This window comes from Hippocampus zosterae, chromosome 8, assembly GCF_025434085.1.
Source record: "Hippocampus zosterae strain Florida chromosome 8, ASM2543408v3, whole genome shotgun sequence".
NCBI classification, from domain to species: Eukaryota; Metazoa; Chordata; class Actinopteri; order Syngnathiformes; family Syngnathidae; genus Hippocampus; species Hippocampus zosterae.
In genome coordinates, this window is record NC_067458.1 from 15,428,265 (window position 1) to 15,449,589 (window position 21,325).

General features: G+C 45.9%; 2 protein-coding genes across 12 annotated transcripts in view; both read left to right on the forward strand.

Annotated features, from left to right (window-relative positions):
- The window catches only part of LOC127605360 (voltage-dependent R-type calcium channel subunit alpha-1E-like), a 54,974-nt gene extending 50,689 nt beyond the window's left edge, over positions 1-4,285 (forward strand). For 8 of the 9 annotated variants that reach the window (XM_052072788.1, XM_052072787.1, XM_052072790.1 and 5 more), the window contains 2 exons: positions 120-289; positions 776-4,285. In XM_052072788.1, coding sequence (XP_051928748.1) covers positions 120-289; positions 776-1,279 — 674 coding nt within the window. In that variant the 3' untranslated portion in view covers positions 1,280-4,285. The remainder of the gene's footprint in view (positions 1-119; positions 290-775) is intronic. The other variant, XM_052072792.1, reaches the window with a different exon arrangement.
- Positions 4,286-6,165: 1,880 nt separating this feature from the next.
- The window catches only part of si:dkey-21p1.3 (collagen alpha-2(I) chain), a 29,319-nt gene continuing 14,159 nt past the window's right edge, over positions 6,166-21,325 (forward strand). For 2 of the 3 annotated variants that reach the window (XR_007963575.1, XM_052072797.1), the window contains exons 1-16: positions 6,166-6,403; positions 7,791-7,892; positions 9,474-10,430; positions 16,918-16,962; positions 17,231-17,341; positions 17,573-17,626; positions 18,448-18,501; positions 18,584-18,691; positions 18,837-18,890; positions 19,029-19,082; positions 19,159-19,203; positions 19,847-19,900; positions 20,489-20,533; positions 20,640-20,693; positions 20,779-20,823; positions 20,919-20,972. Coding sequence is in view for 2 of the 3 variants with exons in the window: in XM_052072797.1 (XP_051928757.1) it covers positions 6,374-6,403; positions 7,791-7,892; positions 9,474-10,430; positions 16,918-16,962; positions 17,231-17,341; positions 17,573-17,626; positions 18,448-18,501; positions 18,584-18,691; positions 18,837-18,890; positions 19,029-19,082; positions 19,159-19,203; positions 19,847-19,900; positions 20,489-20,533; positions 20,640-20,693; positions 20,779-20,823; positions 20,919-20,972 (1,866 nt within the window). In the remaining variant the exon portion in view is untranslated. The remainder of the gene's footprint in view (positions 6,404-7,790; positions 7,893-9,473; positions 10,431-16,917; positions 16,963-17,230; positions 17,342-17,572; positions 17,627-18,447; positions 18,502-18,583; positions 18,692-18,836; positions 18,891-19,028; positions 19,083-19,158; positions 19,204-19,846; positions 19,901-20,488; positions 20,534-20,639; positions 20,694-20,778; positions 20,824-20,918; positions 20,973-21,325) is intronic. The other variant, XM_052072796.1, reaches the window with a different exon arrangement.

Below are 21,325 nucleotides of genomic sequence, written 5' to 3' on the forward strand. Positions count from 1 at the left end.
TTTCTTCACCAAAGTCAGCTCGGATAGGACTACAAGCACACTTGTTTATCTAATAAGAGAAAAAATAAAAAGTTTTTTTTTGGGGACGTGTGAACGTCACAATGTGACTCCACTCACAGGCTCAATCAATCAAAGTAGTCATGAGAGGGGGCGGTCTAAAGAACGGCGCCACCTACTGTCTCCAGACGTGTCCCGCTGTAACTCTGAAGAGCGAAGCCGAGACCCATCGTGCGAGAGGAGACGCTCCCTCTCGCCCAAAGAAGGATGCCCACAGTCCTTGCAGAGACAGGTGAGACTGTGACAGGATTCCCTTCGGGGTTCCAATCGGGATAAGCTTTGAAGGTACGGACGTTATGAAATTATGGATTAGGATTTCATGTTAGTTAGGTTTAGGTTTTCAATATAGAGTTTGAGTTATAAACAAAAGAGTTAGGCATCCTATTAGCGTCTCTAGACCAGGTTTGGATTTCAAATTTGTGTTTCGTGTCAAGTTTCAAATTTCGAATTAGGGTTTGAAGCCAGAGATGGGAATTCAAATTAGGGTTTCAAGCGATGGTATAGGTGGCAGACTGGGCAAGTCTTTCAAATCAGCAAGACAAGGTTCAGGTTTCAGGCCAGAGTTAGGCATTCAAATCGGGCATTAGAATTTGAAAATATTATTATTTTTTTAATCCAAGATGCAAGTAAAGTTTTCTAAACGTTTTGGGGCTGATTTTGAATCAGGTTTTCATCATAATAATAACCATATCGAAAATGAACATGTTTTTGTGTGCAGGTCAACACAACAGGCTGCCCCGCCCATTCGGCCTCTGAGTCCGGCACCCCTCGTAATCGGCGCCAACTCCCGCAGACACCCTCCCGCCCTCGTCCTCACATCTCGTACTCCCCCCTAGTGTGCCGAGACCACCCCCCCAGTGCACCACCGGCCTCCTCCGCGGGACGCTCCCCGCATTCAGACGGCCCGGCTCCCTCCAAGCAGGCCAAGTCCTCCTCATGTCAGGCGTCCGGCCCGAGCCATCCGTCTCCCCACCGTTACATCTCAGAGCCCTACCTGCCATTTCACGAGGACCCCAGGGGAGGCCAAGCCGGCGAGAGGCAAGAACACCTGACTTTTGAGACCGCTGTGGCGACCAGCTTGGGACGTGCCAACGCCATCAGCTCAGCCCCTCAACTCAGACACTCCTGGCAGGTCCCCAATGGACATTTCCAAAAGAACTTGGCACAAGCTAGCCCAGACGGCGAGCTGCTGAGTGACACAGACGATGATGACCGCTGCTAAAATAAGCAGGAAGTCCATGTACAGGAGGAACGGATCTCGTAGTAACGCCGCCACTTGCCTCGAACCGCTTCATGACATCTTCCCTCATCACTAACCACCACTGCCGTATCAGAATTGTTTGCTGTCTATCTCTGCTCGCTGTGTGTTCTTGCTGTGCCTAGATCAGGTGGGTCCAATTTCGTTCAATCACTGGGCTGGTTTTAATGGTGAAATCTAAAGGAAGACCGTACATTCAGTACCTGGGCCTTCAGTATATAGTGGAACCTCGATTTAACAGACCTTCAAACCAACAGATCCCGGATTCAACAAACATAAAATAGTGGCCAGTCCATTCAAGATGGACAGTACCTTTCAAATCTGTTCCAGAATTGGCCGCAATTCTCAGCAATGCCAGTAAACAGCGCTGTGGCGCCATCGACAGACAGAGACTGGTCACATGCTGCTCTCTCGTCATTGATGAATAGACTTTATAGTAGACGAGAGCAAGCTAAAAAAAAAAAACAAGTGGATAGTAATCCATGTAAGAGGCCAAATTTCTACGACTGGATCACCAATTCTGTTCATCAACTGTTAAGGTAATTTCGGGAAGGTCCCGGTTGAAGTAGCACTCCACTTTGTAAAGTATTTAGGTAGTCAGGAACTATTGATTTTTTTTAATCATTTTGTTTGCAATCATTGCAGAAAATCCCAGTTGACAATGATTTGTTGATGGAAATATAAGCACGCTAATGAAGACTTCATTGCCTCATTTGTAAGCCTGTCATCACATATTACACACAGATGTCTGAGATCACCTGTTGCGATAAATCTTTATTTTGTGCTCAATTTTCTGTGACCGTATCATGTGACGGAGATGAATGAAGTGTGCAGAGGCACAGGTGGATCCACCTGATTTTCAAAATGAAACTGCTTTCAGTTGACCAATTAAAAAAACTCTCTGAAGGTACCAAATTGGTACTTTCAGAGAGTTGCCGACTGCTGCTTTGGAATGAGGTCGCAGTGAAGCATCTGCTCGAGTTCATTCCGGACCAATTTTGCCAGAATGAAACTGATGGTGGCCCGGCGGGATTGTGAGTAGCACTTCTGCCTCACAGTACTGTATTGAGGTCCGAAATCAAATCTCTCTTCTAGCCTTCCTTGTAGCATTTGCATCTTCTTCCTTGAAACCAATCATTTTACATTCATTGAAGACTCAAAATTGCATGTAGGTGTGAGTGTGCATGGTTGTTTGTCTATCAGTGCCCTACAAGTGTCTGACGACCGATCATGGGTGTACACTGCCAGTCGCTCAATGTCCACTGGGATCCAGCTCACCCGTGACCCGAATGAGGATAAGCTCTGTGAAAAAAAATGTGTGCATTGATGATGACAAATGCCTTCTTAACCCAAACAAGCTCTATGTTCTTGCATTCTCGAGCCAGGAATGAATCAAGGATTAGTACAGCAAAATGAAGTTGTAGCGAGTGAAAGTGTGCAGAATGTTTCTCGATGTCAACAAAAATCTGATGTATTTAACCATATCAACCCGTAAAGCCGTCTTATTTTTGTACATAGAGTCCAGCACGTGTTCTTCCTTATCAAGGATGTGCGCCATTAAGAGATTAAGAGCACATTTTACATCTGTTGCAAAACCATTTGAGAGGAATCCAACCTGGTTATTGTATTTTGTCATTGCCGTGTCCATGGTGAGGATTGTATCACTGGATTCATGCTGGGGGGGGGGGGGGGGGGGGGGGGTGTTATTTTTTTGTTTTTGAGGTTCATACCATTTCCTACCACATTCCAACACTATTTAAAAGCGGTGTATTTGTTCTCATGATCTGTAGTGGTCACTATAACTTGAACTCGTAGCCAAAATGTGAACAGGAGACTTTGTCAGAAGGAGAATCCACAGGCTGCCTGGAGTTCCTAAACTGAAAAAAAATGGTTGTGTTTGTGTGGCACACATGTTCGTGTCCATCTTCAGCCAGCAGAGCAAACAGCTGACTACTTAACCTTGGACCATGTCCACACTGACAGCGGGTATTTTTTGATAATATATATTGGTGTGTTTATTTTAGCCTATTGTCCATACACAATAGGCTAATTGTTATTTATCTAAAAATGGACGTTTGTGCCTGGACTTTCCAGAATTAATTGTGTACACAACCTGTCGATTTTCTTTTAAGATTGTATAATTTTTTTTCATCCTATTTATTTATTTATTTATTTATTTATTTATTGGGTGTTTGTGTCCCTTCTACCGGCTTGTGTGGTGATTTTTATTTTTTTATAGTCCACCATTTGTTAACTGTGCATGACGTTTTTGTCCATAGGTGATCATTTTCTGCTTTTTAAAATACTGTACACTATTGGCTGCATCGCCTCGTATTTTTGGAAAATATAATTTTTATTTTTATTTTTTTTGTTACTTGATTTGCTGTCGTTTCTGTGCCTTTTCTTGAAATGACGGCCTTCAGACTTCTAATTGGCCCAAATGGCCTTCTAGTTTGGGGTTAATGTGCTAGCTGCTGCTTTTGGCATGCTCTTGACAGCCCTAGAATGCATTTTTCCACTTGCCAATTAGTTTTGCTTAACTGGCCATCATGTTTTTTTTTGGGGGGGGGGGGGTCTTTTTCTGAAGTGACTTTAAGGTTCCGATTGTCCAAAATTGTCTTTTACATCAGGCTGATAGTAGATAGTAGCTAATATCTTGAACTTTGTGTTTAGTCTCATTAGTTTTAATTTTGTATCTTTTGTGGATAAAAAAAGATGAAAAAATACCCGCCTATGTGTGCACATAGCCTTAATGTCAGTGTATAACAGCCTCATATGTGCCTGAGAACATTCGCCCGAAACAGTTGCCTCTCGAGCCAGAATTTCCTGGACGAGAGTTTTCGTCTTGAATATGTTGTATAAAGCGTACAAAATATGTACTTGTTCATATTTGCATTCAGTCACAATGCTCGTCTTACTTTGACTAACGTGTGTTTACGTGATCATTAAAGAAAGATCACTTGTCTTTTTCTCATGGTGATATTATTGACTCCATTGTTAAAATCAAATCTTTTCAACTCCGTGTATCCCACCGGACAGCCTGAAATTGTATTTACACTTTGGATTGTGCCCAAAAAGTAGGGAAACAACATGGTTTGAGTCAACAACATTGTTGACTGCAAACACAACATTTGAGCTGTCCTGGTTGATCCACTAACAGCAGAAGTTAAACTAATGAGACCGTTTTTTTCCCCAACATTGCTGTGATCATCAAATCCATGATGTATTTTTGTTCATCTATCCATGCCAGCAATGTAGAGTGACAGGTAGAAGAAGAGTGTTTAATCAGCCTGCAATACATGTTTTTGGAATGTGGGAGGGAACCAGAGTACCTGCAGAAAACCGGGAGAACATGCAAACTCCACAAAGGGAGGCCGGAGCTGGAATTGAACCCGGTCGCTCTGCATTGTGAGGTCAACGCGCTGGGATAGACTCCAGCACCCCTCGCGACCCTCGTGAGGATAAGTGGATCGGAAAATGGATGGATGGATGGATGGATGGTATTGGACCATGTGGCTGACAGGGTTGTGTTTTTTGCTGCTGTGTAACCAACTCAAATAGCAAAGAACTGTTTCTCGAGAAAATCTATTTATGTGCCGGTAATAGCATTGGCCAAAACCAGTTAGAAAGTCCTGGAATTATTAACGATCGTAATTTAAAATTCAAATGGGTAAAACAAAGAAAACATCATTCATTGACGAAAGAATCATTTGAAGTACTGCAATGAAAGGCAAAAGAATGGAAACCCCAGCCTGTAATTTGACAAAAAGTACAGATACTTTGAAATACGTGCAAGATCAGGGGTGCGAGGCGGTCTCCAATTACCCACATCACATACATGACTGACTACATCATCCGCAAGGGAAATCTTGCAGTTTAAAGTGTAGAAACGCACTTTGTGCATAGCAAGCTCATCTCTTGGACCTCAGCAAGTCAATTTCTACTTTCCCATGATCAAGTCCTGGTGCTCTTCCACCGACGGTATTTTGTCTGTGTCTCTGTATTGTTAAATACAATACTTTCACTCACTGATATTGCTCAGGAGTGTTAAAAGTATCAAAAATAAATCATGGCGGGGGAATCCAGATGCATTGTTGATATAATATGTATCTTTCACTAGTACCTTTAAATGTGCACAATCAAAAGAAGCCCCCTGGCGTCAACGCTCATTGAAGGTCAAGGCCCCAAACTTCCCTCGCACCCCTTGATCTTTTACCGTAAGTGGGATCCATCTTGAGCCGACAGTGAGGCAGCAGTCATGCGCTCTTTTGATTCTCATGTCACATTCCTCACCTGGACCACAGTCCTCGCCCTCCGACCTTCCCGTCAAGACAGAAGATGAATGCGAGAAGGCTCAAGATGGAGTTTAATGGCAAGCAAAGCCAAAAACATGAATGTGGTAAAGAAGAGTCGTCATCTCTATGACATGGATAAATAAAGGTTCGCAACGCTAGAAAGGTGGACTTTCTGAGAGCAATATAATGAAATCTGGCACTGGAACATATTGAGTTGAATATCTACTTTCTTCTATTTTGTGTTACTTCTGCCTTGGAGGGACATCGGGAGCCAAAAAAATATGTTTATATTGGACATTCTGATTACTAACTGTGACTTCCCAACAGTAAGACTACTGTCATTGAACACTGTCCCATACTCAAAATTGAATATCAGACATTAAAACCCCCTCCGAGGATGGTTGCACCACTAAATCTATTCAGTTCGGGCCAATGATAATCCATTAAAAGTCTGATAGTTATTTTTCCACTGAATAATCTTGAGAATTTAAGCATATGCATTGTTGTGTACTTTTGTGGTGTTCAAAATTGTTTCGCCTTGTCAGAGGTCACTGTTCAGTAACCCTTGTAGAGAGAGAGAGTGTGTGTGTGTGTGTGTGTGTGTGTGTGTGTGTGTGTGTGTGTGTGTGTGTGTGTGCGCGTGTGTGCGTGTGTGCGTGCGTGCGTGCGTGCGTGTGTGTGTCAGATCCTTTGCTTCCACAGAAGCCCAAGTCAGCCAAGCTATAAGTCCGAGCGGCCCACGAAGGAGTCTCCATCCGAAGCCATGCGAACGTTGATGCTGTTGCTGACCCTTGTAAGTCTTCCCCCTTTCTTTCCAGCTATTACAACATCTACTGAATTTACGAGCATAATTTTAGTTATCTACTGTATATCAAGAATGTGAGGGGTTTTTTTTACCTTACACGGAAATAATTTCAGAGCCTCATGTAGACTTTTGCTACCGCTTCGTCATCGTTTTATGCAGTGCCTGTCATAATAATATTGACTTTGTTATGTTTGTATTAAACAGGTAAGTAACATAATTTCCACATCAAACTTGACAGATTCAACTCTTTGTAGAAATGTTATGTTCTCGACAAGAGTCGTTAAAAAAAAAATCCTACCTTGAAAATATTTAGGAATGGTGTTGTCAGGGAGCTATTAAGCCAAGAAACCGAAAAGTAACTTCATAAAAATCTTCTTTTCAAAATACAATTTTTTTCCAAATAAAAGCCTGTTTTGTCCTGTAAATTTTTTTGACCGATTCAAACCATTCCAACTGTTCGGCTTGTTCCAACCACAAAATTGGTTTTCAAGATTTCAAAATAAAAGCCAAAAGTTATTTCTTTCTTCTAATTTCTACATATTCTATTTTATATTCAATCTTTAACTAAAATATACAATAGCTCCATTTACATTTGCAAATTGTATTCGCTAGGTGCTGTTTTATTCCATCTTTTTCTACATGTTGTGTTAGTAGATGATGTAAACAAACAACAACAGTTTTCTACCAGCCATAATTTGTCTGTTGGTGAGTAGAACACATTCAGAAGAATCGGATGACCACATTTTATATTAAGTGGGTGCATCTAATTTTTATCAACTTAATCTACAGAATGGAACAATATTGTTTAGAAACTATTCGACAACAAATAAACTGATTTTAAATTAAACTAACTATACAGTATTAAGGTTTGGAGAGGTTGAGGACCGAATTACAGAAAAGCAGTGAGCCAAGGCAGGTGTGCACTGAAAAAGTCTTTAATTTTAAAAACATAAATAAAAGAAAATGCAAGACTTATGAATTTCTGAGAAACTAAATGAATCGGGGGAAAAAAATTGATGAGAAGAAGCAAAACCTCAGACTGAACTCACTCGGATATGTAGTAAAATCCAACAGGAACTACATACAGAAATACAATGATCTGAAGCAAACTAAGAAGACAACGAGGAAACGCCTGGACAAGACACAAGAGGGTACGGGAGCGGATCGCAAGACATAAGGGGACCGGTAGACGAGCGTAGCTGGACATAAAATCTTAAGAAGCCAGACATGAAACAAAAGCACAAGACAACAAGACATTAACATGGAACAAAACGAAATACAATCCATACAAAAGCACAAATCATAACCAACACAACAGAATGACTTTTTTTTTTTGCTCATTTGTGTCCTACTGTGTGTTTTATGTTGCATTCAGGGGACCCTTAAGCAGATGATTCATGTGCTGGGAGGTCCTACACTGGTCAAACGGGAGTGTTTCCATGACGACCACAGCTGCTCTGCTTCGACAGGCACAGAGGTGAGCCATGAAACTCTTGGAAAGTGTCATTTTGTCTCATGCATCGGGTACTACAACATCTATTTGATAGTTACTGTGTGTGTGCACGTGTGTGTTGGATGTGCTGTTTATTCATGACATGTTAGTGCAGAGGGACATGACTTCACAGTTACCATCTCGGAGTGTCTCCAAGTGTTTGAGATGGCACAGCTCCTGTCTGTCTGTGTGTCTGGAAAGAGTTTATCTCAAGCGATTTTGACATTCTGAAAAGCAGTTTGTTTTGGACTCTTAACTGCACCTCATATGCACATGCAAGGAGGTTTTTTTTTTTTTTAAATCTCACGATTGATGAAAAGACCCTCTGTATGGCTCGGTAATATTCACAAAGTTGTCCTTTTCACGTTGTGCTGACTTGTAACATTGTAAGATAAATATCTTACAGGGGTAGTACAGTGCATTCTGTAGTGGCAAATACATGTTATATTTAAAGCAGTTGTTTCTGACTTAGCAATGATAATGAAAGAAATGTCTTAAAATGATCTTTGTGCAAGTATAAGAAGTCACTGTTTACCAAGCTTTATGGCATTTCCGTGCGTATTTTAGATGAGCTTGTATCTCACAGCGCACCACCAAACAAAAATGCCACAAAAAGTGGATACAGTTAGTTTTGTATTATGCTACGGATACACTTCCACCCATCCATTTTCTGAACCGCTTTATCCTCACAAGGGTCGCGGGGGGTGCTGGAGCCCATCCCAGCTGTTTTTGGGAAGTAGGCGGGGGACACCCTGAACTGGTTGCCAGCCAATCGCAGGGCACACAGAGACGAACAACCACACTCACACCTAGGGACAATTTGGAGGGTTCAATCAGCCGACCATGCATGTTTTTGGAATGTGGGAGGAAACCGGATCTCAGGCACTGTCACAACAACAGTGGAAGTTGAACACACGAAAGATGACATAATTTGGAGTGCAGTACCTGCAAAACTAGGACCTGCAAGGCATTATTTATTCCTGCAATGAAAGTAAACGTATCTTCATTTACTTTTTGTTGATGTGTTAAACTTCACCTGATACATGAATGACATGAATGACATGTGTGACTTTACTGTACATTGATTATACAGGTCCTAAATTTATTTTTTATCCTGGAATTCACTTGTCATTGTTTTGAAATTAGATAGTACAGTTTTTCACGCTAGTTGCTATCATTAGCAGCTTGTGGCTAGCCACTGGAGCTCTGAGCGATAAATCCGGGTAAGCTAGTGACAGGGGAATATTTTTCAAAGGCAAAAAAATGTACACCATGGCCTTTAATGCTACAACCAGACACTGTTCCTACCGATCCCTTTTGTACAAACCAGACTTACTCAAGTACAGCAGGCAAAGCAGTAAAATTGTTTCAATGTTACTTCTGGTCGATGAAGCCGTGTGAATTGTTGAATTAGTGCATGTAAGTCTTATTCCATGACCGTAATATTAATTCAAGTGCCGTGTTTTGACTAGTGCCGGCACACATACTATATTCTTGTAAAAGACATTCTTGGGTTTGATGCCACTTTAAGTGATACTCTTTTTTTTTTGTGTCCAACTTTTTCAGGAGGTTGGCATGTTCAATCAGGTGACGACTCCATCATCCCACGTGACCCAGATATTAGCTGGATTTCAAGACTCTGAAAGTGTGAACATACATGCTAAATCCACTGAGATGACCCCAACAGATCTAGGAACCATCCAAATGAAATCTCTGGGTAGGGAACAAGAGAAAGATGGCAATAATGAACTGGATGCTTTATTAATGCATCCCCTATGGGGAGGGACACCAACTCTTTCATCCAATCAGGATTTAACGCAAGTTCTTCTTCCATCTGGTGCACTTGAGAAGGACATGTCACCCTTTGAAAATTACGGAACAGCTACCTCAAGTCCTGACGTTCCACCAGATCGGCCTACAGTGTCAGGTCCCTCATCAGATTCAACAAGTTCAGTGAGCTCTGCACAAATAAGAGACACCACCATGAACTTTGGGAATGTGGCTACCAGCAGCCATTTATCAGCTGAAGATGGAGAATGGTCAAATCCAACAGAGGAACCGCTAGTCTCTGCTATCTCGGTCTTCAGAGCAAAAGGAGGAGAAATGTCTCATGAGATAAAGGCAGAGGAGCATTTGGATGTCCCAAGCCTAAATGTGTCGACTCCCACTTCCAGCAGCAGCGAAGCAGGAAGTACACTTGGAGGAGAAACTGTGGTTGAGGAACAACCCAACAAGAAAGTAGAAGAGAAGCGTGACACAGAAACTGAAAAAAGACTGCAAGAGCTTCCTGCAACAGACAGCGATGTAGACTTGAGAGGAAAGAAGGAAGAGGAGGAAGCCAGTAATCATAGTAAACATTCTGAGGAACATGAGCCGCCAACTGACAATATTACTACATTGATCCCTGGAAAAGAGCTCCAATCAGGGCATGAATCGCCACTAAATGCTCCTACAACAATTAACCAGCATCCTCAACACACATCCGATGGACAACAACTCAGAGCAGGGCCCCAAGGTCAAATGGTAATTGTATGCTTTGTACTATTATTTCATTTATGGATGGGAGCGTGTAAAGGATTTCTGTTTGAAAGAAACTACTCTACTGTACTTTGAAGAGGAGTAGCTTGTGTGTGTGTGTGTGTGTGTGTGAGTGTGTGTGTGTCGTGCGTGAGCAGTGAGCGAGCAAGAGAGAGGTTGTCAATGGCACCCTCTTGCGACTAAACGGTGGTATTTCACCTTAGATTAAAAAATTAAGTACAATGGGTGTACTGTATATATATTTCAATAATATACACGTACGTGATGTAAATAACAGTCTGTTACAATTTCTGTCATTGCAACTAATAGTAGTAGTGGTGAGCAACACAAAATATACATTTTAGTCAAGTGTATGCTGCATTTCCCCTTGTAATAGGGAAATGCAATACCATCCATCCATCCATCATCTACCGCTTATCCGGGGCCGGGTCGCGGGGGCAACAGCTTTAGCAGGGAAGCCCAGACTTCCCTCTCCCTAGCTACTTCGTTCAGCTCTCCCCGGGGGATCCCGAGTCGTTCCCAGACAAGCTGGGTGACATAGTCTCTCCAGCGTGTCCTGGGTCTTCCTCGGGGTCTCCTCCCGGTGGGGCATGACCGGAACACCTCACCGGGGAGGCGCTCAGGAGGCATCCGAATAAGATGCCCAAGCCACCTCATCTGGCTCCTCTCGATATGGAGGAGAAGCGGCTCGACTCTGAGCCCCTCCCGGGTGACCGAGCTTCTCACCTTATCTCTAAGGGAGAGCCCGGACACCCTGCGGAGAAAACTCATTTCGGCCGCTTGTAACCGGGATCTCGTTCTTTCGGTCACGACCCATAGCTCGTGACCATAGGTGAGGGTTGGAACGTAGATCGACCGGTAAATTGAGAGCTTCGCCCTTTGGCTCAGCTCCTTCTTCACCACGACAGACCGATACAACGTCCGCATCACAGCAGACGCTGCACCGATCCGCCTGTCGTGAACAAGACCCCAAGATACTTGAACTCCTCCACTTGGGGTGTCACGTTGGGTCCGAAGCGATAAGATGATCGCTTCGTGCCCAACAAGATAATGAGGTGGATCCCCGAAAAAAGCAGATAAAGAAAAGGTGTTCCGAGAACGAATGAATTTTAATACCAAACACAAAATACCCGTCCGGGAGCAACAAACAGAAAACGCTGGTCAAAATCAGGACCAGGAATAAAAGGAAGTAAACAGAAAACGCTTGCGAGAAAATGGCAAGGAATATAGTTGGTAATAATAGGAATAGATAATAGTAGATTTAACGACGCGTAATCACAATCACAAGGCTACACGGCAATGAATAGAATAGGGCAATAATCGAGAGAATTGGCACGGCGTTGAATACTCCGGCAGTAAGTCAACTGCCCGAGAACAAAGATAAAGCCTGTGTAATTAGTCCTTGATGGGTGACAGGTGTGTCGGCGGTAGGCAGGAAAAGCCTGCCCCCTGCTGGCAAACACGGGACGTGACAGTACCCCCCCCTCAACGGACGCCTCCCGGCGGCCTACCCGGCTTGGTCGGATGAGCTGCGTGGAAGTCGCGCAGAAGGGACGGATCAAGGATCCAGGAGCGGGGCACCCACTGCCGATCCTCAGGCCCGTAGCCCTCCCAGTCGACCAGATACTGGAAACCCTTACCCCTGCGCCGAGAGTCCAGGATGGTACGAACCGTGTACACTGGGTCACCGTCAACGACCCGCGGAGGGGGGGGCGGAGTGGAAGGCGGAGCCAAGGGACTGGAAACCACTGGTTTGAGCAGGGAAACGTGGAACACGGGGTGAACCTTCATGGCGGGCGGCAGCCGAAGCCTGACCGTGATGGGGCTGACGATGGACTCGACCACGAACGGACCAGTGAATCGGGGCCCCAGTTTCGCGGACGTGCCGGCCAGGCGGAGATCCCTCGTAGCCAGCCACACCTCCTGCCCCACCACGTAAGTAGGTGCCGGGCGCCGACGACGGTCCGCGATCTGCTGGTTCCGGGTCGCCGTGCGGGCCAATGCAGCTCGGGCCTCTTTCCACACGCGGTGGGCTCGCTTGAGGTGATGCTGCACAGACGGGACCTCCACCTGTCCTTCCTGGGACGGGAACAGCGGCGGTTGATACCCGTAGGCCGACATGAAGGGGGACCTACCAGTGGCTGAAGAGACGAGGGTGTTGTGTGCGTACTCCACCCACGGTAGATGGTCGACCCAGGAGGAGGGACTGCGCAGGCATACACAGCGGAGGGCCGCCCCCAGATCCTGGTTGGCACGCTCGGCTTGTCCGTTGGACTGGGGGTGATATCCCGAGGTCAGACTGACCGTGGCCCCGAGGGATCGGCAGAACCGCTTCCATACGCGGGACACGAACTGGGGCCCCCGGTCCGAGACGATGTCCGTCGGGATCCCATGGAGACGGAAGACGTGTTGGACTAGGAGGTCGGCGGTCTCCAGTGCAGACGGCAACTTAGACAGCGGAACAAAATGAGCCGCCTTAGAGAACCGGTCCACGATGGTGAGGACGACCGACCGCCCACGGGATGGAGGAAGGCCCGTGACGAAATCCAGGGCGATGTGTGACCAAGGTCGAGGAGGGATGGGCAATGGCTGGAGCAGGCCTGCCGGGGGCCTATGTGAGACCGTGCCGCAGGCGCAGGCGGAGCAGGCATTGATATAGTCCACCACATCCTTCCGAAGCTCCGGCCACCAGAACCGCTGGGTGACGAGATGCACAGTCCGGTTCACCCCAGGATGGCAGGCCACCTTGGAAACGTGCCCCCACTGCAACACCTCCGAGCGCAGAGGTGGGGGTACAAACAACCTCCCTGTGGGGCATCCAGCCGGGACCTGGACACCATCCAGGGCTTCCTGGATCTTCTGTTCAATCTCCCACCTCAACGCCCCCACGATGCACCGGGTCGGGAGGATGGTCTCTGGTGACCGGTCCCTCTCCACGGGGTCGTGGAGACGGGAAAGGGCATCGGGCTTGGTGTTCTTAGAGCCAGGAGAGTATGTGAGGATGAAATTAAACCGGGTTAAGAATAGTGCCCAACGGGCCTGACGGGGGTTGAGTCTTTTAGCCGAGCGGAGATATTCCAAGTTCTTGTGGTCAGTGTAGACCGTGAACGGTTCCTTAGTCCCCTCGAGCCAGTGGCGCCATTCCTGTAGGGCGACGATTACAGCTAGCAGTTCACGATTGCCCACGTCGTAGTTGGACTCTGCTGTACTGAGTCGACGAGAGAAAAAGGCGCAGGGGTGCAATTTCTGGTCGACCGGGGAACGCTGGGACAGAACAGGCCCGACCCCTGAATCCGAGGCGTCCACCTCTACGACGAACGGGAAGTCCGGGTTAGCATGGTGCAACACCGGGGGATTTGTGAATGCGGCCTTTAAGCTAGAGAATGCCGACTCCGCAGCCGAGTCCCATTTGAATGGGATTCTTGTGGACGTCAGACGGGTCAACGGGAGTACCTTTTGGCTGTAGCCGCGAATAAAACGACGGTAGAAGTTAGCGAACCCCAAGAAGCGTTGCAACTCCTTCCGGTTAGTCGGTGTTGGCCAGTTCGTCACCGCCTCCGTCTTGGTGGGGTCTGCTCTCAGCCTGCCCTGCTCAATAATAAACCCCAGAAAGGAGATGACAGGTACATGGAATTCACACTTCTCTGCCTTGACGAAGAGCCTGTTCTCTAATAAACGCTGCAATACCAGTCTGACGTGTCGCTTGTGTTCTTGGATAGATTGGGAAAAAATTAAAATATCGTCGAGATAGACGAAACAGAAAATGTTCAGCATGTCTCTCAACACGTCGTTGATGAGATTCTGAAAAACGGCGGGAGCATTTGTCAGCCCGAAGGGCATAACCAGATATTCAAAATGGCCGAGCGGGGTCTTAAAAGCAGTCTTCCACTCGTCACCTTTCCGGATGCGAACCAGGTGGTAGGCACTGCGTAAATCTAATTTTGAAAAGATTGTGGCTGATTGTAAAGGAGCGAAGGCGGAGTCTAGCAACGGTAGCGGATACTTATTTTTTACCGTGATGTCGTTCAGACCTCGATAGTCCACACACGGTCGCAGGGATTTGTCCTTTTTCTCAACAAAGAAAAACCCCGCACCTAACGGCGATCGCGATGGTCTAATTAGACCTGCAGCGAGCGAGCTGTTGATGTATTCCGTGAGTGCCTCGCGCTCGGGTTTAGACACCTGATACAGCCGTGAGGTTGGCAACGGAGCGCCCGCCTGCAGGTCTATGGCGCAATCGTAGGGTCGGTGCGGGGGCAAGGAGCGTGCGCGATCCTCGCTGAACACCTGTCGCAAGTCATGATAGCAGTCTGGCACTCCGTCAAGGCAGATAGTTTCGGGGATGTCGTCACCGGCACGTTCGTGCTGCCCTACGGCTGATCCTAGACAACGTTCATAACAGTTCCGGCTCCAACTCTCTATTGCCGGACGCTCCCAGGAAATTACGGGGTTGTGAGTCCTGAGCCAGGGCAAGCCGAGAATAACCGGGGCGTTACGACACTGCATTAAATAGAACCGTAGATGCTCAACCTTGTTACCGGATAATTTTAGTTTTAGTGGTTCTGTTCTTTGCGTCACGACCCCCAGGAGGCGCCCATCGAGATCACAAACCCGCTTCTTTTCGGCCAACTTCTCGACATAACAGCCCAGGTCAGCGGCGAAGTCGGTATCCATAAAACAACCATCAGCCCCCGAGTCTATCAGAGCCCTAACCCGCCGCGACCGGGACCCCTCAAATATCTCGCCCTCGAGTTCCAGTCTCCCGGTGTGTCCCGGCCGGGAGTCAGTTCGCCGAGGCGTGGGGGACTCTGCGCGGGGTCGGGACTCACAGTTTTTGGAGGGCGAGGATGGGGAATGTCCCGGTCGGCTGGGAGCAGCATGAGGTCCCCGTTGACAGCTGTCAGACCGAGCCCGATCGTCGAATCGGCGCCATCTCTGCTCCGGTCCAACGTTTTCGCCACCCAGCTGCATCGGCTCCTCCCCGCAGTACGTGGCACACCGGGACGGAGAACGATCACCTCCCCGCTCCCGGTTTCTCTCTCTCAGGCGGTTGTCCAGTCGCAGGGAGAGCTCGATTAACTCCTCCAGGTTGGAGCTGTGGTCGCGAGTCGCCAGCTCATCCTTGAGCTCGGTGTTTAATCCACGACGAAACAGTCCGCACAGCGCCCGGTCGCCGTAGCCACTCTGGGCGGCCAGAATCTGGAACTCGATGGAGTAGTCCGCAACCGATCGCCTCCCCTGGTGGAGTTCAAGTAGCCGGCCCTCAGCCTCTCTGCCCCGCACGGGATGGTGGAACACCCGGCGAAACGCCGCCACGAAGCCGTGGAATGAAGACCGGAGGCTCGGCTTCGCGTCGCTTGTCGCCATCGCCCATGACGCCGCCGGACCTGTCAACAGGCTCATAATATATGCCACCTTCGCGGCGTCAGTAGCATAGAGGGAAGGTTGCTGGTCGAAAACGAGCGAGCACTGGTGGAGGAAGTACCCACACTGCCCGTGCTCACCCCCGTAACGTGGGGGGTGTGGAAGCGAAGGCTCCCTCATCATTGTGGGAAATGATGCGGGTGCCTCAGGGGTGGCAGGAGGGAGGTGCTCTCCGTTCCTCCACCCGTACAAGACGGGGTTCGAAATCATCGAACCTGTGAGCCAGCATGGAAACCGCGCGGCTGATCTCCGCAATGGCTTGGCCCTGCTGACTCAACTGTTGCTCTCGGCAGGGCCGAGCGGAAAAAATCCTTTCTAAGTCTGCGGGATCCATGGTGGCCGGAGTATTCTGTCACGTTGGGTCCGAAGCGATAAGATGATCGCTTCGTGCCCAACAAGATAATGAGGTGGATCCCCGAAAAAAGCAGACAAAGAAAAGGTGTTCCGAGAACGAATGAATTTTAATACCAAACACAAAATACCCGTCCGGGAGCAACAAACAGAAAACGCTGGTCAAAATCAGGACCAGGAATAAAAGGAAGTAAACAGAAAACGCTTGCGAGAAAATGGCAAGGAATATAGTTGGTAATAATAGGAATAGATAATAGTAGATTTAACGACGCGTAATCACAATCACAAGGCTACACGGCAATGAATAGAATAGGGCAATAATCGAGAGAATTGGCACGGCGTTGAATACTCCGGCAGTAAGTCAACTGCCCGAGAACAAAGATAAAGCCTGTGTAATTAGTCCTTGATGGGTGACAGGTGTGTCGGCGGTAGGCAGGAAAAGCCTGCCCCCTGCTGGCAAACACGGGACGTGACATGGGGCAAGTGGAAATGCAATAAGGAAGGAAAAAAGAAAGAGAAATGTTGTTGTTGCTGTTATCTTCATTCTTAAACAATTATTTAAAAATGACACTATGATAATATTATATGTAATGTATTACTAAGACGTTTCAATTTATTTTCTGTAAATACTATTGTAATCTCTAATAATCATTTTTTACATTTATTAATTGTATTGTGTGTTTTTTTTTTTCTTCAGGGTCCACCAGGTGTACCAGGACTTCCAGGACCAAAAGGAGACAAAGTAGGTGATGGATTAAAAACATCAGTCAAAATCACTTTGAATTATGTTTTATCTAACTAATTGTAGAGTGACTCACGCACCTGATTTTCAGTGTGGGCAGTATAGGTTCAGTTTTCCCTTAGTGTCAGTTTGATTATGGCTTGGAATTTACTGTATGTGGTATTAATTTACAGTTTACATACTAAATTTGCGCTGTGTCATTATGTTAAATGTACAAACAATGGCAATAATTGGGTGCATAATGTATTTCCTTTTTTTCCCCTCTTAGGGTTATCAAGGCATGACGGGAAGAACTGGACAAACTGGACACATGGGCCCCGTTGGTCCACCTGGGATGCCCACTATTGTTCTATTTGAAACATCTGAGGAGGAGTGGGAGGTATTCAATCTTAAAACTGATTCTGTTGCGCTGGATAGTAACATGAGCAACTTGTGATGCCAGCTGGAAGAATGACAGTTAATTTGTCTCATTTCCTCATAGAAAAAAAAAGATCTACATTACGCTGATTTCTTCATGGCCGATTTGTGTTTAACTTGAGAAAGTGAAACAACATGTTTTCTATTATTAGTTCATCGTAATTCTGCAAGTTTGTTTTTTATTTAACCTTAGAAGCTTAAGGGGCCTTCAGGACCTCCTGGACCTCGTGGAAATATGGGACCGGTTGTAAGTAGCCATATAAGGATTGATGTATTTATTAAAATATAGTGTCTCCTTGACTTATGAGTATTTGTTATATCTAATACCAACTTTCCTTTTTAAAAGGAAAAGAAATGCATGAATTTAGTGTTTGATGGTATTTACGTTTTTTATATTCTGAAATTACTGTTTTAACTGACTGTTTTTGCATGTCTAATGTTTACTCCATGTGCAGCACTTCGTGTGCTGCGATGGTTGGTTTTGATCCATCCATCCATCCATCCATTTTCTGGACCGCTTAATCCTCACTAGGGTCGCGGGGGGTGCTGGAGCCTATCCCAGCCGTCTTTGGGCAGTAGGCGGGGGACACCCTGGATCAGTTGCCAGCCAATCGCAGGGCACACAGAGACGAACAACCATCCACGCTCACATTCACACCTAGGGACAATTTAGAGCGTCCAATCAGCCTACCATGCATGTTTTTGGAATGTGGGAGGAAACCGGAGCACCCGGAGAAAACCCACGCAGGCCCGGGGAGAACATGCAAACTCCACACAGGGAGGCCGGAGCTGGAATCGAACCCGGTACCTCTGCACTGTGAAGCCGACGTGCTAACCACTGGGCTACCGGGCCGCCCCGTTGGTTTTGATGTGATCTATAAATAGAGTTGAGTTGAGAACAAATTCTCTGCTTTCAACTTTGGGATAAATCTTTGAAGAAGAAACTTTTCTATTCCCCAAAGCCTTACTTGGCTCAGTTTGGTGTGGAAGAATTTTCAGAGCCCTGAAAAAAAAATCATATCACAGTTATTCAAAAGATGAAGAATGTGTCAATTTTTTTTCTCAAAGGGGTTACCTGGAAATCCTGGGAAGAAAGGCCGGAAAGGAATTCAAGGAAAAATTGTAAGTAACACTTTACTTCAAATAAAATATATAATTGTCTTATATTCACAACCTCAGTCATATTTTGCACTCTGTGCCTCAGGGTGTCCCCGGCCCACAAGGTATGCCAGGCCCACGGGGTCGGCCAGGGAACGATGGAACTCCCGGGGAGAATGCAGAACCAGGACCCCCAGGCTTGCCCGGAGAACAGGTATCTCTCCGAAACAAGTAAATGAGATTGCGAAAATAATGCCTTTTATCATTTTGAAAATGGGCACTTCGGTATTATGCTCGAGGTTACCTACTTTGTCAAGGTGAATATGAGATTTTTGTTTTCAATGTATTGCCTTTTTTAGGGACCCCAAGGCTACAATGGAGATCAAGGCAGCAAAGGGGAGCTGGGTGAGTGGGTAAGAATGTCTTGAACTTCCAGCGTTCAAAGAGTTCTCACGAAAAAGGATGAACCACCTGAGAACTGTTACTTGTTCCTCCGAGATGTGCCTTTTATTGAATTTTGCTGATTAATAATGTGCTTTCATTGCCTTCAGGGTTATGAAGGGGAGCCTGGACCACAAGGCAATCGAGGTCGAAAAGGAACCAAGGTTGAAGAGAATATCCACCACACACTTATGTATTGCAATGATTCGGTGAATGTCATCTTTCATTTATTGTAACCAGGGGAATAAAGGTGTCAGAGGTATCGCTGGGTTTCCTGGTTACATGGTAAGACAACTTTCAACAGTTATGTGCATAAAAGACATAGTGTGATTTTTATTTTATTTATTTTAAACGATTGAAAACATCTCCCAGCTGTCTCAATAACATGTCTGCGGCATGCTTTGTAAAAATCCCCAGAGAATCAAGAATTATAGCACACGTTACACATCATGATTTGGTCTTGCTGAAATTAGCCCATTTGAGATGTTTTCTGGAGGAGGGAAGTCAAGTGGCAGGAGCAGAGACCAAGAGCGGGGGGAAAAAGCAAGCATCCACTAAGCCAAAGAATCATTTTTGGTTGTTTAATTTTACACTCACCCCCTCAAACCATTTTCTCATGTTGGCATATTCTAGATACTTCACTATGCTGTGGGACGAATAAAGGATATCTTATATTATCTTATCTTGTGCATTTTTTAAAAGATACATTACGCTATATGAGTAACCTAATAATTTGTAGTGAATAAAGGGTAGTACTAGAAAGGTGCTCTGCTTCTTCCTACTCACTTTGAACATATAAACTGCGCTGAACAAAGACATCTGTAGATGATTGTTTCCGTGTTTTTCATGTTTTCATTTTTGTATCATTATTGCGTGTTGAAAGTGTCCAATGAGTCAAACAAAATCCTGATCGGTCTTTTCTTTGAAGGGAGCAGCAGGAGCGAGGGGTCCTGCAGGTTTCCCCGGAAGATCAGGACCCCGGGTCAGTGACAACTGGAACATATAATGAGTGAACTTTTCAAACATGTATTGCCAATGAGGTCGGCCCGGTGGGCCAGTGGTTAGCGCGTCGACCTCACAGTGCAGAGGTCCCAGCTCTGGCCTCCCTGTGTGGAGTTTGCATGTTTTCCTCGGGCCTGCGTGGGTTTTCTCCGGGTATTCCGGTTTCCTCCCACATTCCAAAAACATGCATGGCAGGCTGATTGAACACTCTGAATTGTTCCCAGGTGTGAGTGTGAGCGTGGATGGTTGTTCGTCTGTGTGCCCTGTGATTGGCTGGCAACCGGTTCAGGGTGTCCCCCGCCTACTGCCCAAAGACAGCTGGGATAGGCTCCAGCACCCCCTGCGACCCTTGTGAGGATACGCGTATTGGAAAATGGATGGGTGGATATTGCCAAGGACTGAGTTGGCTGCGGTTTTTACTCTTTGTTTTGTTGCTTTTATTTTATTTTTTAGTGCTTGTGTGAATTGCATCGTTTTTCTTTTCTCAGAGTTGCACTTATAATAACAGTTGTTCTGTATTTTATTCAGTACATGATCAGAAAAAAAATATGCTTTTGAATGTTTCCAGGGACCGACTGGTGCAATAGGCTTTGGCGGACCACCAGGCCCACGTGTACGTATGTAAAAAAAATGAAGTGGGAATTAAGTTCTTCTGCATTTAACATAGTGTTAAATAGACTATCCTCTATTAGTAACTATGAGCTAATGTGACTTCATAGGGTAAAATGGGCCCAAGAGGTGAAAAAGGTGTCCCAGGAGTAAAGGGACCTCCTGTAAGTTCACAACCAGAAGTCTTAATATTAGTCAGAAACCAGAAATGATTGGTCAGATATTCATGAGGTGACTGTTTGTTTTCAGGGTCAACAAGGTGAAATTGGTCTTAGAGGAGCAGTTGGACCACAGGTGATGCACCAAAATGAACATTTTGTTAATAAATTCTTAATCCTGTCAAACAACAGCACATAGAACTCAGGTATCGCTCAATGATTTGTCTTTAGGGGGAGCCTGGCCCTGTCGGAACAGTTGGATTTCTGGGAATACGTGGACCTCAGGTAAAACTAAGATGTACAACCATATTCAGTACACTGATTTGGACTTACAGTGAATCCTCTCAGCAGCGGTCTTTTCCCATGATTCTCAAATTTTGGGGTACTTTGAAGGATGGAAGGATGGCTCAAAGTGTCGAGGCAATATACAAGCAGTGTCAAATCTTGCTCATCCCAGGGACTAAAATAGCAGTGGTTTTAACCGTCATACAAATATGAAAAGAATAAACCAGCCGAAAAAGAATACATTACGACTGCACGATATTTTTAAAACACTCCTTGCGACCAACACAGATATGCGGCTTTGGGCGCGGTTGTTTTCACACAGACATGACCGATCTTTGCAGTCTCGAAGGGTC